At 33.6% G+C, this 17,703-nt stretch overlaps 1 protein-coding gene across 2 annotated transcripts; it reads right to left on the reverse strand.

Moving 5' to 3' along the window:
* Positions 1 to 749: 749 nt before the first annotated feature.
* LOC123869176 (angiotensin-converting enzyme-like) lies at positions 750 to 17,469 on the reverse strand. Of its 2 annotated transcripts, none has more exons than XM_045911942.1 (11): positions 17,137 to 17,469; positions 15,279 to 15,683; positions 14,481 to 14,642; positions 13,630 to 13,735; positions 12,877 to 13,212; positions 12,475 to 12,721; positions 11,477 to 11,610; positions 8,123 to 8,360; positions 6,198 to 6,296; positions 1,952 to 2,074; positions 750 to 1,481 (listed from the first exon to the last, which is right to left on the reverse strand). In XM_045911942.1, the coding sequence occupies exons 2-11, from the start codon at positions 15,609 to 15,611 to the stop codon at positions 1,106 to 1,108; spliced, it is 2,154 nt and encodes a 717-aa protein (XP_045767898.1). In that variant the 5' UTR covers positions 15,612 to 15,683; positions 17,137 to 17,469; the 3' UTR covers positions 750 to 1,105. The 2 variants fall into 2 exon arrangements, with proteins under 2 accessions (XP_045767898.1, XP_045767897.1); XM_045911941.1 differs by having other exon boundaries at positions 751 to 1,481; positions 17,141 to 17,469.
* Positions 17,470 to 17,703: the final 234 nt, after the last annotated feature.

Consider the following 17,703-nt stretch of genomic DNA (forward strand, 5'->3'; position numbering starts at 1 on the left):
AGAGCTTACATTTTTTTCACGGGGGTGCTATATTTTTACGACTGATAAGGTTTGCTACTCTATGGTCTAACAGCTAACTCATTGGTTATAGTTATTAGGCCGCAAGTCACAACTGATACGTTACTGACTTTTCGCAAAGGCAATCCAATGTAATCTCTCGTGCAAAAGTGCAACCTTTGGTAGTTCATTGAACCTGGATAGACCGAGCCGCGAGAGGTATTTCGTTTGCAAAATATGAAGACCGCGGTTTGACTGTAATTAAATTGTATTCTTGAGGTCATGAGGATATTATACTTAGTTTTAATAATGTTACTCACACGTTTTATAGACCTACTTCGTAGCAAATGAAAGGGCTGTAAGGAGCTGATTGTAAAACTAACACACACCACTGGCAGTAACAACATTATACATCTTTGTGAATTCAATAGGTAACTACTTATGAATAGCAGAAGTATTAATAAATTAGCAGAATAAAACCGTCCTCGTAATATTTTGCAAACGAAATTGCTCTTGCGCGTGCGGCTCAATAGTCTTTATGTGGTCTCTATACATATTCCGACATTCCCAGTTATTTCAAATCCAATTAATTATTTATTTATTATTAGTATCATCCACTGTACATCCAGCCATAATAAAATTATGAAGAAAAACATCTTAATACCTATAGACCTCAAAATAATTCTTCAAATATAAATTGGGCTAAGTGATATTCCATACTTAAAAAACTTTAGTTACCAAATAGTATTACTTTATTATCTTTATAATCAGTACAGGATTCATCATCAACATTTCTTATAATATAAATAACTATAAAACCAGTATATTAAAATTATACAAATAATAATAAACCTTAACACACGTTAACAATAATATACATTTCATCTAGTTTTTTTTCACTCACACCAATCGCAAATTGGAGAAACGCATAAGCGGCGCGCTTTTCCTGGCTCTTAAGACATCCTGAATCAGGTTTTTAACTCGTATCACAATTTTTATTGTTAGTCCATGGCAACAACGTCATATGTGCCGTACATGGTACCTCTCTTACGTTCTCTACTAGAAAAAATAGATTGTATTACATATTTATATTCTATCATACTAAGTGCTATACTTTATCCTCACTCACTCCATCATCTACGTCATTGGATTTACGTTGTGACAGTTCATTGGCAACTATATCTAAAGATCCATTCTTACTTAAGCTACAGTAAGAAAGGATTTTAAGAGTTGAATCCCTATTTTTAATACAGTAAAGTATAAACATAAGTAAAGTTATAAGAACTGCTACAATTCCTATTATAATTGGTGCGTTTGTATCCATTGCTTCATTTTTTCTTTCTAATTTTGCTGTTTCTTCTTTGAGAAAGTCTTGTAGGACTGCGAAATATTCTAGGATACCTTTTGTTGATAATTCAGTTTCACCCGTCATAGTACGTAATACTGTCCGCCAATCTTCACTAGAACCTAGAGACATTCCGTCACTGTCGGGAAAATTTCGCTTATTAGCAAATGTGTGATAAAAGGTAACATAAACAACATCTTTGCTAACAATATGAGGATGGCTAATCTTGATGTCTTCTAACATATTTTTGATCTATGAAAAATAAAAATAGAAAAGCAGAATAAAAAAAATTGTTGAAAAGAACTTCACATTTACAATTTTAAGATGGTAAAAGTGTAGGTAGGTACCTTGATTATGTTATCTTTAGCCAGTGCTATTTCATGACAATGCAATATGGAATTACGTATGCAAACACTAGGTACTTAATACAATATTTTCCTAACAGTGGTAAGTGTTAAGAATAATAAAAAATATTCAAATGATTATTTACCTACTGTGACCCTTACAGAAGTCCTAAAGATAGGCGATAAGCTATATTTAAATTAAGTACCATTAAAAATGAACACAGGAAACGGGTAATATCTCACGCAGTGCCAAATAGAGGATTACCTTAGCATTTTTCCTGCTTCCTTATCGCCGTATATGGAACATTCGTGCAAAGGTCCGGAGTGATTCGCTCTCTTGCATAGTGATAGCAGGATTTGAAACTCCAGGATGTGTGATATCAAGTACCTTTACAAAAAACAAAGAGGCGTTAGAGCATAAAAAAATTTGCTTGATTTTTTTGCTGTTTTTTTTAAACCCACCAAATAAAATCTCGTACGAGTTTAGATATCTTATAATAATAAATTGCGGTGCTTTACTTAGTTGAAACGCATAGTACCTAAACAGGAAAACCCAAATACATTTTCTGATTGATTGACCTGTATGACTGTGGAAAAAGTAAGGATGTATTTTTTTGAAGCATATTAGCCATGCTAATCATGATTAATACTCCCCTTTCCCCTCCAATTAGGTAAGCGTAAAGCTTGTGCTAGGAGTATGTATGAAAATAGTGCAACGGATGGGGTTTGAACTACGAACTTTCGGTATTCAGTCCGCTGCTCAACCGTTGAGCTATCGAGGCTCAATTGCCTGATATCTACTCTGAAAACGAGATTTCAGGCTGACTGTATTTTATCAGCCTTGTATTAAAATTCTTTAAGAATTAAGTCACATTAAACTGAATGAAAGAACAAATATAATTTTAGTATGCCAGCTGAAATAACAAAAAAATTGGTAGGTATTCTACTAAATTATTGTAAACAAAATTGTTCTTGTTTTTCATGAATAACCTTAATTCGGAATTCGTTCCGGTCTAGTCTCTGTATGACTTTGGAAGCAGCATAGTCAATACAAGCTATTTTGCTACGTGATCAAATTGGAAATAAGGGGATCCATAGTCTCCAGAGCGATCGACATAGCTCAACGGGTTACGAAGCTGATGTGGCAATGGCCAAAGCACATACGAGTAGTTTGAGAAATTGATAAACGTTGGGGTTCTAAGGTCTAGAATGGCGACCTCACGCCGGAAACCACAGTGTTAGAAGACCTAGGTGATACCGTGGCGTGTGGAAATCCGTCTACAAGACCTATGTTCAGAAGTGGACGTCTATCGGTCGTAATGATAAACCATTTATGGATATTATGCATCTGATACTGCTGCATGTAGGTATTATACCTTCATAGTAAGTCCATTGGCCTTAATTCTTAACTGAGAAGTTGGGTACATTTCTTATTTAATATCGTAGCCCATAAGAGTATCAAGCTAGCGCATTTTCTTAGACTGTTCATCATCATAACAATATTATACTATCAAGGGCGGCCCAATCGTGGTTTTATGAAAGCAAGTACCTATGTTTGAAAGTAGCCAAGCAGTCACATAATTTATTTCCGCAAACAAACGAAAATAGTGTTCTTTAATTTTTTTATCATTAACAAATAGTAGTTCCGAACAATAGGATGTTTTCATTAGGAAATCAATTACAGCCGAAACACCATCAGAATGCAAACACGATTCGTCACAGCCAGCATGCTCGGGCAAGCGTTAACTTGGCGTTAAACATTTTAACCATCATCAGACTTTTTTTCATTCTAAGGTCAAACGCATATTACACGAGTTTTCCTGGGTAATTCATCACCTAAAATTTAATTATACCCATCTTAATACAATACATGCAGTTTTTATTTTATTTAGCATTCTAATTAAATAACATTTGTTATTAGATGATAATATTATGTCTTATTTTTCGCACAATATCATCACAGCAATTTGTTATGGAAATGTTGCCAGCAAGCATCTGTAGTGCTCATAGATATGTAGTGCTATTTCATACGGACATCGTGCAGTCTATTTATATCTATATACTAACTACTATTATAGGTATCGTATATTATAATAAAATACATTTTTCTAGTAGGTTTAAAATTAGAACTATGAAATAAGTTTTAGGTACTTAAGTTTTAGTTAATTATTATGTAAAGTTGTCATATTTTTCTACTTTGTAGTGGTTTTAAAAGTCGGTTTGTTTAACTCAATTTCGCACTGACTTTATCCGTCATTCGTGAAATAATCGTGAGTAGCATTCAAATAAAGGGTGGGCTATAATTCTTAAGACTTTATTCATCTACATAGTTTAAAACACCATGAGAACTCCATAGTTTAAAACACCATGAGAACTTTAGAATCTGCACAATATTATAGGTTCCATAACATTTTATGTAAACTGCGGCTTAGTTTTTCATTTCCATTATGGAAAAAGAAAATTGGTAAAAACTAAAAAAAGACGTAGGTGCGACTTAGTCACAAACAGGAAATATTGAAATTCAAAAGCTACTACATGTGAAGACAAATCGAAATATAAATAATTATCCCGTCAAGTGCTAATCTGTAGACAATATTAAGAATAGAAGAAGTTTGTTCGATGTACTAAAACTAGAAATATGAATTGTTGATCCAGATGCAAATGCATACGAAGTTAATACTATACTTCATAGCTTCTTGAATAGAAAAATTCCCATGGTAAAGTCCACAATCGTTAAGCATACCTACATCCGTTAATGATAATGAATCTTTAATACTTAATGTTGTTATTATTATTATTAGCACGAATTAATTCAACGTATGCACTTTATCTTCTTATCTAAGTGGAAATTTAAAAATAGCCTTTTACGTATTCCCAAGATATATTAAATATTTTTCACATTAGATTCTTCATTTAAGTTCTCAACAGTTGTAACTCAACAATAATTTTCATAGTAAGTAAAATGGATAAAAGTCAAGACGAAGGCTTGGAATATAAGATCCTAAAGTGAAATAGGAAATCAGGGATCTAAGACAATAAAGTGAGAATAAAAATATGAACTGCACTCGAAAAACAAGAATCATTATTCCGGCTACAATTCATCAACCATGCTTTAATTGCACTAGCACTAGCTTGAAATTGATTTCAGTGGCAAAAAATGGATTGTCACGTGTTATATTAATTAACTTTATATGTGACTAGGGTAGCCGGACCGGTAGACGAACGAAATAAACAAAATGAAATAAGAATATTATGATAAAAAATGATTTTTTGTAATGAACTCCTGTTCAAGTATTGGTATATACTATTTTGTATATAATGCGGTTATAAAAAAACCTACTACGTTAGTAAAAAACTACATACACAAACCGCAATACTAAGACCAATTTTAGAGGATCGTGCTAATTCTGAACGGCTGGTCGTTCATAATCAAGATCTGAGGTCTTTTACAGACCATAAAATGTCTCTCTATTTCTAAGAAACCTGATTGAAAAGGACATATTTTGGTTGATTTTCTACAATAATTAACATAATAGTGTAGTTTACCTACTGGCAAATATTTGCTTGGGGCTTATGCAAATGGATGGGCAATTCATTTTCAGCTTTCAGCAATTCACCAAAAGCCGTAGATAGTGCCAAATTCTTATAGTTAAATAAAAACTGAGATTTGTTCTCTGTTATGACTTCTACTGGGTGCTGGTCAACTATTGGTCCGGGCACCCTATTTTGTTTGCATTTAAGTTCTCAAGGTCTGATTCAACAGCCATTTAAAGGGCGAATCGTTCTAAACCTGCTTATCGTTTTGAAAGTAGTACTGCGTCTAGAAAAGGAATATATAATTAGCACCAAAAAAGGCACAAATCTTCTTTGTAATATTTTTGTTAACTTGAAAGTTTTTTATACTCCCACTGGGAGTGGTATATAGACTGATGACTCAGACTTAACTTAATTATTTGACGATTCAAAAGCACTTGTAAAAGTTTATTTGAATAAAAATCTATTCTCTTCTATTCTATTCTAACGATTTTTTCTAATAATAATTATCCTCTTTACGTGTTTCCTTAAAATTGTATAATAAAGTCAAAATCCACTGTAAAAATTTCTAAACTACTGATTTCAATTTTTCACCATCATTTAAAATACTTAACGAAGGAGGCTAATATAACAATGATAAATCTTTATTTGATAAAAATTTACAAGGTAAATCCTAAGCAAGCCTAGGTACGTACAACACGCAAAATTTCTGGCCCCCAAACTAGGATTAGAGGACAAATTATTTATTATTATATAATTACATCTTAAACATTATGACTAGAGTTACTAGTCTTTGACTGCGATCTTACCTTGTGGTAAGTGATGATGTGGTCTAAGATAGAAGCGACTAATTTCGAAGGGTGGCAGTCGTTTATAAACTCGTTATACAAAGTGTCCAGTAGATCTACTTTTTTTTTATATTGAACAATTGACCTTGATAAGTACAATAAGCAGAAATACGTTATCATGCAACTTACGTAATATATTGGACATGAGAAACCACATGATATTTGGCAGCAGGGTCTAAATCACTTTCATTTCGAGCCACAGGAGGTGATATGCCAGTCTCTCGTGTTCTGAAATCAAATACGAGAATTCCCAAATCTACGAAATCTCGTGATTTTACATGATTTGGTACACCAAATGTTTTATTTAATGATTAATCTTAAAAGTAAGTATTTATTGTTTTACTGGATTTTTTATGCTCAGGCACTTTTTGGTAGAACCGTTTTTCATTGTCATAATAATTTAGTTTTAGGTAATTAGGTAAGTTCAAGTAACTGTGTAATGTCTACATAAAATGTTCAATACGTGATGTATCGCAACATTATATCATTACTAATAGTATCTCCTTTAACAAGGTCAAATAATATTATACAGATTGTATGTTTAGTGACGTACGTGGAGTTGAAAGTAAACCCCAAAATATTAAGTAAAATAACACAGCATTTCGATCTCGAACCACTGGATGGATCGTGCTGTTTGGCATGAAGAAAGCCATTATGATTTATGACAAAGAAATTTTCTAAGAAAGGGTTTTTGAAAATTCAAATCCTAAGGGGTTAAAATAAGGGTTTGAAAATTTTGAAATCCACGTGGATGAAGTCGGGAGCTAGGCAACAATAAGTCTAATAGTGAACTGGTGGGAATCGAACATAATAAGACCATAGTGCTCACCTCTGCACCAGGCTATTCGAAATACATATATGTAATTATTTAAAAGTAAAATAACAATCGAAGATAATATATTCACGTAAAAAAACAAAACTGCAAAGTTCAGAAATATCGGAGAAATTGGTGTCCTTGTGAACTACTCAAGAACCACAAAAGTTATAAAAAGGTTTCTAAATGTTCAAAGGGGTCATAATAGATAAGCAACATTGTAAGTGTCTAGGTCTAATATTTTCTGAGTTGAGGGCAGGTTGAAAGTACCTGAAAATGGTTCTTGTAATATACACACTGTCAGTGCGTCGCCGTTCTTATCAGAACTTTTGTCTTATTAGAACTTGGTGGTCACACTGCCGTGTGTCAATCAAGACACGCTGTCTTCTGTGATTCTATTTCTATCTAATTCAATTATTGATATGAAATCTAAGACTGCATGTCGCTATAAATATTTAGAGAAAATTTTGAGAATCTAGAATGCTAGAACATCTAAAAGTATGGATTGTGGATGGGTGGATGAATGGATGATGGTAACTGGTGGCTAACTTGAATACTGGCATGGAAGGTAAGTACTAAGTATTTTGTAGGTATGTAAACTGTTGTTAAAATTCTTATGTTCATAAAGCGTGAAAGAAGCATTTAAATATGTTTACGCGAAGTAAACTGGATAATATTATGCTTAGTGCGCGTTTTGATTGAGGCATTTATCAGACATAAGTGCGACATTGACAATAATTTATAATACCTTCATGCCTTTTTGATTTTATGGAAAACGATACCAATTATACATTGCTTGACATATAAAAATAACATTGGTAAAACTGGCAAAGAATAATTGGCAGTAATATTTAAACAATAATACTTATACAGGTCTTACTTTATTTTTTCCAAAATCATCTCAAATTGTTGTTTTTTCTAAAGGTAAATATTAAATTATTGTGTTTTCGTTTCGAAGTTAGTTTTATATAAATAACTACTAGCTTATTCCTACGATTTCGTTCGCGTGGATTTTTTTTAATGATAACTATGTTATGTTAATTTCTCAAAATTCTTCATTAATGCCTGGGGTAGGCTCTCCAAAGGAGTTTGAATATTTTAGTATAGAGCCTGGTCTACCTGCTTGCCCGCCATTTTCGTTTTTTTTTTCAAAAAGCTGAGATATAAACGATCTAACGATATTATCAACTCAATCTTGAATCTGGATATAAGCAAATTAGTCGTAATGTTTATATTGTACCTGAGGTCCCACCAGTACTGGTTCCAATTGTCCATAGTGCTGTTGGCAAAGACGTCCCATCTCCATTTATCAAGAACATAAGCATAAGCCATGAGTGGAAACTTTTCGAGTGCCATCCAAAGTAAATGGTTTAACGTAGATTCAGCAGTTGATTCTACCTTCACGAAGTTCAAGGTCCGAAGGTGCTTCGGCGAGGTCAACTGCACGGCTGCAATATCGGAGATTGCATCGTGGAAGGCTGCAAAAATTCTGTAGGATATTAACATTGTTTAACGAATAACTTTTAATTGGTAATACTTGAATCTTTATAAATAAATCATTAATCATATTAATTTTTAATTATATTTATTTATTATTAATGATATACTCTTGGGAAAACTTCGCAGGCTTGCAGGAGACCTACATTTTTTTTATTCTAGCGTGTCCGTGTCGGACAAAAGTGCCATAAAAATTAAGAAAAAAAACATTCGATACCAAGTTAACCTAGATCTCAGCAACTCGTAAGTGACGCTGCATTCTATGATAGAAGCAAGCTAACCTGAAAAGCATATGGCGGTTTAAAAAATATAAATTTAAAAGATAGATTTTCAAAAGCACTTGTAAAAGTTTAGTTGAATAAAAATCTATTCTCTCTAATATAATGTATTTATAAAGCAGTCTTTGGTATAAAGGTGTCTTTTTTAGGTGCAGATACAGGTACCTAAGACTCCTAAGGGCCTTTTCAGTGCGGCGCGGACGACCCACGCGGCGGACGCCCGCGACGGACGGCAAAATGTATGAATCCTCAACAACTCCGCGACGCGGACAGCTCCGCGTCGCTCTGAACGCGCTGTTGAGGTTTCATACACTCCACCGTCCGCCGCGGACGTCCGCGCAGGCCATCCGCGTCGCACTGAAAAGGCCCTAAGAGCCTGGAATTCAAACTTCAGGAATAAGTAATTAAAAAATATTTTTAAATTTTTATCTTCATCATAATAATATTATTTTGATCTTGTTTATTTTACATCTCCTTTAAATAAAGGATCTCCCACTTCTGTGATTTTACTGTAGGAAACTAAACTAGGTAAGTAGGTACAAAACTTCAAACCTATGTTTAAAACAGAGTGTCTAAAAATTCAATTATGTTTTTTCTTTTACATTCATTTTCTATTTAGGTTCTTAGTATTACGTTGCAGTTTATTATTACGAAAAGCGACAAAAAATGTTGATTAGTGTCCAGACGCATTAAACTTTACATTAAGGTACTTAGTTCACTCTCGTTTAGGCCTCATTCGCACGAGAGCTTTTTTAACGTCCATTTAAAAAAGCGTTCAAATAGAACAAATGCATTCCCAAGTATCTGTTCATACGTCAACGCTTTTTTCACGCGCACTCTGTATTTTCAGTGCAACGCCGGGTTTTAACGCAACGCTTTTTTTACGCTCGTGCGAATTAGGGCTTAGGTACTTATGTCCGTTGGGTCAGTTTTAATTAATTTCCTCTTTATTACGACTTTTATTTTGTTTTATTTTGCAAACAATGAAATTACGTCAAAGATACGTTTCTGAATCTTCAATAGGGATAAGTTGTCCTTTGCGCGCGTCTTTTTCATTACATCTAAATACATAAATTGTGTTTAGGTTTTAAATTGATAAGTTCTTGAAGAAATAAATATATGAAAAAGCCGACTACACTCACTTTTTGCTGGTGTTTGCCCGTCAGGGCTCTGCACGGAGATCATTCCACAATGTTTGCAAGTATTAGAGTACTTAGGTATAATACAAATTGCAAACCGAAAAAGACGAAAAATGAAGAAGATGTATGGAAGAAACATATCTCTACCGTAGACGTAATGAAATTATTTATAAGTACCTACTTAGATCGATGTATATATCTATATATATCTAATAGATCAATAATTTAGAACGTACAGACTCATAAAAAGTGAATACTTGATTTTTAATATTTCATATTAATACAACCTTCATAGAGACAATAAAATGCACACTTGAGTCTTGACCGCCTTTGTGAGGATTTATAGGTATCTACTAGAACGAATTCCAAGTAGTTTTTTTAAATTCGAATTATTGTTATTTTTAACGTTTCATTGATAATATAATCATTTATATTTCCTAACTTCCAGACTTGTCTAGTCTAGACTCTAGAATGCTGCTGATGACAACAAGATCAGTTTTGAAAGACGTTTATTTTATACAAGTGTAAATTAAAAATTTTCAACACCCCCGACAAATCATTTTCAAATAAATAATTATGTATATCTAGGCAACGTCCATCTTGACAGCTTGACATTTGTCAATTAACACTTGAATATTATGAAACTAAGGGTTATCTAACCTTCTTTTCTACAAGAAAACTAGAAAATAGCTAATAACTTTTAAACGGCTGAACCAATTTTTTTGGATTATAGCTAAGAACACTCTCGATCAAGCCACCTTTCAAACAAAAAAAAGTATCGGTTCATTCGTTTAGGCGCTACGATGCCACAGACAGATACACAGATACACAGACACACAGATACACAGATACACACGTCAAACTTATAACACCCCTCTTTTTGGGTCGGGGGTTAAAAATAGGCACCTGCTGTACTTTTTTAATGTCATGTTTCAAAAAAAATTTGTATTATTTTTACAATATCTTAGCATTCTATGGTAGTCAGATGGTAGTTTTTTGCCTTCATTACAAGAATTTAATATTAAATACTTTGAGCAGAATAGACCAGAAGTGGGCTAAAAAACGTTGGGTGGAAAGCGTAGAAGGCCTGAAGAGAATAGAAAAATACACCAAAGGAATATGCGCGAAATGAAAGAAGAATGTGACGGAGGCTAGTTCCCACAAAGATTCTAATGCCGCAAAATGATGGATGGTAGGCTAAGAGACTAGTAAAGACATGAAACAAATGTTTTTTTATGATGCTGATGTTTTAAAAAACATGGCAAGAGAGATGGATTGACATTCGTTTTCTGGGGACGGGAATGGGTCCTAATTTGTGGTGTGACGTGTTTGATACATGGGTGATGGGTCCCTTGTTATACTATTATAAGGGATACAACATAAATGGCCGAAGCCAATAAGCGTCTCTCTCATCGAGAGTGACATTTGTTGTTCCGTTTGCGTGGTAACCTTGGAGCTATGGCATTTCATCGCGGTTAATTGCCTCATCTAGAGACAGAACGGCTGGCTCATTTTATTTTACAAAGAATCAACACGGAAGTGTAGCTAGTACACTTGGTACCATTGCACGCGGGCCAGCTATAAATAAGTTTTATTGTAACATTTTCAACAAAAAAAAAGTAATAATTTACTGTATATATTCATTACAGTGTTATTTCTAGTAGTTTATTCGCAACAAACCTGGATTGGGCCCATCTCTGTACAATGGTTGAAGATTGCGATAGTGCTTGAAGTATTGCACATGACCCAGCAGTCTTGCGGCTCTGGACAGTCCCACTGTTATGTCTGACACTTTCTCTCCGCACCATTTAATTCTGCAAGATTGTATAACGGTAGTCGTAAAACCTTTGGTCACCAACAAAGTTTGTTCTCTACCAAAAATACTGTAAATATCTAATAGATAGTAAAACCTAAATATAGGAGATTATATTGTTGATTTGGCTGAATAAGGCCCTCTGCGATAAATCATTATAGGAATACTAGCTGATGCCCGCGATTTCGTTCGCGTGGATGTAGGTTTTTTGAAACTCCCGTGGGAATTCTTTGATTTTCCGGGATAAAAAGTAGCCTATGTGCTAATCCAGGGTGTAATCTATCTCTATTCTAAATTTCAGCCCAATCCGTCCAGTAGTTTTTGCGTGAAGGAGTAACAAACATACACACACACACACACACACACACACACATACAAACTTTCTCCTTTATAATATTAGTGTGATTATGATATTAGAATGGATTGTAGGATTATTATAGGATAGGATTTTAAGACCTATCAATTTTGTTAAGAAATTGTTTCCTTAACCGAAATAGCACCATGCACCATATAAAATGTGTTTCAATTGTTTACAATGACGTTACCCTTAACATATTTTCCAATTCGTTATGGTAATTTTTATAGAATAACCATAACGGTATTTTAAGTTTTTTCATTAAACCAGTATTTAAATCAAATCACTTTTATTATTAGTGGTGAATACTGAATACACAATACCTTAAATTGTATTACCTATATTTAACTAACTTAAATGTTAGTCATGATTAAAAATGGCTAATATTCTTTTTTAAAAAAATAAAAAAAAATAAAAAAAAAATAGTGAGGTAATAGTGATTATCTTTGTCTGCTAGTAACTTAACTATCTCATTGAGATTGTTGTTTGTAAAAAAAAAATCTGTCTCACTTGTAATTAACACCATCGCACATATCATGGCTGGAGGGTAAACAATTGACTGTTGTGGTTGTTTCTTTAATATCGGCAAATGTATCTTTGGCGCTTTCAAACCCAAGTGATTGGTGAAATTCATCTACAGCATTAAATAGGTCCTTAGAATGAATGCTTTCGTTTTGCTTAACCGATGCTCTTTCAATATTCGGATACGCTGCAACTTTGTGGTATATTGCTTGCCACTCTTGTGCCCACAAGTTACCTAGAAGCAAAAATATTTTGCTAAAAAATTAAAAATTAAAAAATGCTAGAGTTTTATGGACAGGCGTAGATTCATGATTATTTACCATTTATCCATTATACATAAGCAAAGATACAGTGTTTAAAAATTGCTATTAGATCGAATATTAACCATACCTAAAATATGAGCTGGTATTAATTTATCGTCATTTTGTAATTCCTTTTTATAATAAGCCTTGAGCTTTGCTCTTACATAACTGTGCAGAAGATTGTAGAATGGTTTAATTTCATTCCATAGTCGATTAACAGTGTTAAGGAAATCGTCATCTTCAAAAGCGTATCGCCACACTTCGCCGGCATCATTAAAGTTTTCTGATACAGCGATGTTGTTCATTCTACTGACGTAATCTTTGAAGATTGGTCGAATCTTCTTCCCTGTTGCATCCCTGTAAGCCTTCCAGTAGTATGCCAGTTCATCTGTGTCGTTACTGGTTTTGAAAATTGTTATTACATCTGAAATTATGGAAAGGGCTCGTAAAAGTGTGTCTGAAATTTCAAATTAAGTACCACTAACCTCACTGACCTATCCATATTAAATCGAACGTCACTATTGCTGTTATTGTTATTGGCAGATAAATAATACCTTATATTATGTCAATGTATTATTCGTTTTACTGTATTTGTACATAAAAACGACAAGTTCTAAACGATAAAGCATATTTGTACAGTAGTCGATAATAATATTACTTTACGTTGTTAAATTTCATTAATATCATTGTTTTGAAACAATACTATCATTATAAACATACATTGGCACCTTAATAGATAACTAATAACTGTTACTGAGACGTACTAATGTCGTCGTAATACAAAATTTTATACCTACTCACGATGAACTTATACGTAAGTGAGTTAAACACAATAACTGACCATTCATTGTTCGTTGCGAATCCTCGTTATTGCAAACAGACGCATTGTAGGCGCATACCGACACTCTGCTCCAAATACGTTGCATTGTATCTATTTCCTCGCGTTGCTAAAAAATATATTATAACGTATTGTTTTTAATCATTAAAATAATAATAATTGAACTTTGAATTTGAATCCTACTAATATAATTTACGACAGCCCTGAGTTCGAATCAAATAATATAAAATTAGGTGCGAAAATTATGAAAAATATAAACATTGACATTGAAATATAATATTGTGGCAGATTAAAAGAAATACCAGGCAAGCGCGAGTTGGACTCGCGCACCGAGGGTGCCATACTCGAATTTTTTTTTTCGACATTTTGCAAATTTATTTTTTTGACGGATGGACAGACAGACAGACAGACAACAAAGTGATCCTATAAGGGTTCCGTTTTTCCTTTTGAAGTACGGAACCCTAAAAATATAAAACAGTGTATAGTGGCAAGTAGGTATTTGATAGAATCATAACTTAGCTTGATACATAAGCACTATACGAGTAAACTCCAGAAAGCTAATACGCTTTCTAATGAAATATCTTGTTCTATCATTTATGGAACGATTGACATAAAAGGAAATCCAGAATAAGGAGAAATCACATATTAAGTAGCCAATAAAATAACTTCTTAGTAAAAGAATTACCTCGAAATATTGACTTTAAATAACATTAAATCTCATATAATTGTTTTTTCATCACTCCACAAAGAAATGCTCTTGGCGTAAGTTTGTTCAAAATTAGTACAGCGTAACTGAGTAGACTTGTACCTTCTCAAATTCTCAAGATGATTAATGCTTAGAATGGTCAACTTACTTTACTTTGAGGCATCTGCACATTAGTTCCCCTCTCTTTTATTATTTTTATTTTTCTCTTTAATTTTAAATCCAGCATGGGTTCTTGGTCGTTCAAGTATTTTTTCTTTAAAATAGTCCAATACTGTTTCTTTATTTCATCTTCTTCGGCTGCTATTCGTACCTGAAATTTTTATTACATAATAAATATTGATTGACTGATTGATCGAGAATTTGTCTGACACACACTACATTTGCCTTTTTACTGAGAATATGATAAGGTATTGATTCTTTTATTCAATAACTATAAAATAAAGTGAATATAAACAGCACAATCGAATACTTAATATCAAATTATAAATTCACAATAAAAAATGAGCGATAGAATGGTTGATGCACCGAGAACCTGTGTAGAACATTTCAAATCAAACAAGTGCCAGGGCTCTCTCCGTCACTTACTTCATACAATCGTAGTTCCAATTTCATTTGAATATTAAGCAACCAAAGTCCATGAAGTTTTGCAGACATGTTCTAGAAACTTATATCTGTGCCTGTGGTGTTTTAGATTTTTCTAAAAATATGTAGTTTTAAAATTACAGGGGCTCAAAGATTTGTATGTGAATTTTTAATACCGCGTAACTTTGAAATCGAATATTTTAACAGAAATCTGGAAAACCACAGGCGTAGATATTAGTTTCTAGAATATGTCTGCAAAATTTCATGGACTTTGGTTGCTTAATATTCAAATGAAATTGGAACTACGTTTGTATGGAGCGAGTGACAGAGAGACCCCTCTTAACAATGGAATTATTATGTTTACCATTTTATTTTTCTTCGCTTCACTGTTTATATCGGTCACGTAGTCCCAAAGAGATTCTTGCGCTGTTTTACATATTTCTAAGCTTAATTTATCCATTTCTTCCATAAACAACTCTAGAGTGCTATTTTCCTTATCAACTTCTTCGAGCTGAATTTTGAAGTTTTCAACTACCTCATCAACTTTCCCAATTACAGTTCTAGGATCTAATACTGTTTTTAAAGCATCGTCTAAGAATTTTTTTTCTTCTATTTCTGTTTCGATCTCATGTCCACTCTCGTCAGATTGCTCCGCTGTTTTATTACTTTTGACAAAAAACTTTTCATCTGCAGACATTTCTGATGTTGGGTTGTTCGGGAATTGGACAGCCGTTATCGTGGTAATGAATATCGTGATACCTATTAAATTCTGAAATACACACGAATTTTATATCGACTTTGATTCTATTGAAAAATACATATACTATAGAAAATATTTACTAGCGGATTATAGCAAATTAAGCTTGTGGTTCCTTGTAAATACATATCATGAACTTTGGCAAAATAACGCCTGTTTTGTTCAACAATAGACTACCTATACTGACTTGTCGCAAATTCATTGAAATATGATTTCGAAAAAACAATTCCATAGTAATCGACATTAGACAAAGGAAATGCTCACTATGCTATTACTTGTAGGCATGAGTATTAAAGTCTAATTATGCTATGTGATATTGCATGTGGTTTTATTACAGAGGGAATATAAGATTTAATGTGTGGAATAACAATACAACAATAGTCCGAGCGTACTTAGTGATTAATTAATGATTACATCCGTTATTCAGTTACAGCGACGAAGGTTTCAGTTTCTTTGTAACCTTTTAGTACTAGAATATAATGATTATAGCCGGCCCGATCATACAGTTAGTTCAAATGGCGACGGCCTGGAGCGCTCTAATTTGGGAGGGTATGAGACAGGGAGGAGACAGGCGTATTAGCGCAACTAATGGCCTGGCTAGCTGAGGCGGTCAGGATATTCTGTGCTGAGTTTGACACTAGATAATATAGTAATAACAAATTATAAAAATAAAGATCACCGACATCTACCTATCCAGCGTGCCACCTATACTCTAAATCTATGGGAGTCACAAAACATAAATAAAAGGAAAAGTCGACTGACTGACTGACTGATCTATTAGCGCACAGCTCAAACTACTGGATGGATCGAGCTGTTTGGCATGCAGATGGCTTTTATGACATAGAAAGGATTTTTGTAAATTCAACCTCTAAGGGGATAAAATAGGGTTTGAAATCTAGTGCAGTTTACGCGGACGAAGTCGTGGGCATAAGCTAGTAAAAAAAATGAATGTACATATTCAGCAACATTTATTTTACTACTAGCTTTTGCCCGCGGCTTCGTTCGCGTGATTATACCTACCTACTTTATAGCACTCGGAGATAATTCATAGCTACTCGTATCAGTGAAAGAATTTTTAGAATCGGATCATTAGGTAATTCCGGAGTACATCCAAATTCACAAACTGACTTTTACCTCTTTATAATATTAGTATAGAACATAATATTATATGTATTAACATATTGCTTATTATTACTGTTATATAATCCTTATTAGAAAAATTTGGCCGCTGTTTTTGTTAGTCCGCGAAAAATTACTGGACCAATAGAAATGAAACTTCAAAAGTGTAATCAGCCGAAACTACTGGTCCAATTTAAGTAGATCAAAATCGGCCCACTGAAACTAGAGATAGTACCTACCTACCTAGAGCTATATCAGAATTTTAGGTGGGCGAAGCAGACAGAAAAATCTAGTTAGCTAATACTTATCTAGTCCTTAATAGAATTGAGTAATAAATAAACGATACCTACTTCAATCAGCATCATGTTCGATATCACTCTCCCTCTGATTAACATGTTAGTATCACAAAACACACGACACAAAACTACATTTTTCAATTAAAAATATTCCTGTGAAATGACTATCGCATTCCTATATCGATTGTTGTCCGTTGGATTTCACTGTTTCAGTCGCAATGTTTGTGAATAGCTTTATGTTTGCCCGTTTTGATTTTCTTTTTCAATCCTGAACAATTGACTTTGTTTTCAAAACGTGGAGTGGTATGAGCCTTATACATTGAGCAGAACGCGAGTCGCGACTCGACCGCTAGCGCCGACTCATTGTTCTGTGTTGTGATATAGAAATGCCCACCACAATTCATAGTCAGGATGTTCACATGAGACCGGAAGCTACACATCGAAACATCTTAGTCATCCTTCGTTATATTGGGGAGCGGTTTATCTATACTATCATCACTCTCTTTACCTTTATCTCTTTACCTGTATATTTATACCGATAAAGGATTACAATTAATACCTAAGCATTTGAGTTTACGAGTTGGGTACAAACTCAACTATTAAAGCAGGTAGGTATT

This window comes from Maniola jurtina, chromosome 10 (assembly GCF_905333055.1).
Source record: "Maniola jurtina chromosome 10, ilManJurt1.1, whole genome shotgun sequence".
NCBI lineage: Eukaryota > Metazoa > Arthropoda > Insecta > Lepidoptera > Nymphalidae > Maniola > Maniola jurtina.

Excerpts from the sequence above, each read along its gene's own strand:
- LOC123869176 (XM_045911941.1), bottom strand. The coding sequence starts at position 17,185 with ATGTTAATCAGAGGGAGAGTGATATCGAACATGATGCTGATTGAA. Across the intron at positions 11,611-12,474 it reads TGCGATGGTGTTAATTACAA|AATTAAATGGTGCGGAGAGA; the intron begins GTGAGACAGATT and ends ACAATCTTGCAG. Across the intron at positions 8,361-11,476 it reads CAGAGATGGGCCCAATCCAG|CCTTCCACGATGCAATCTCC; the intron begins GTTTGTTGCGAA and ends GAATTTTTGCAG.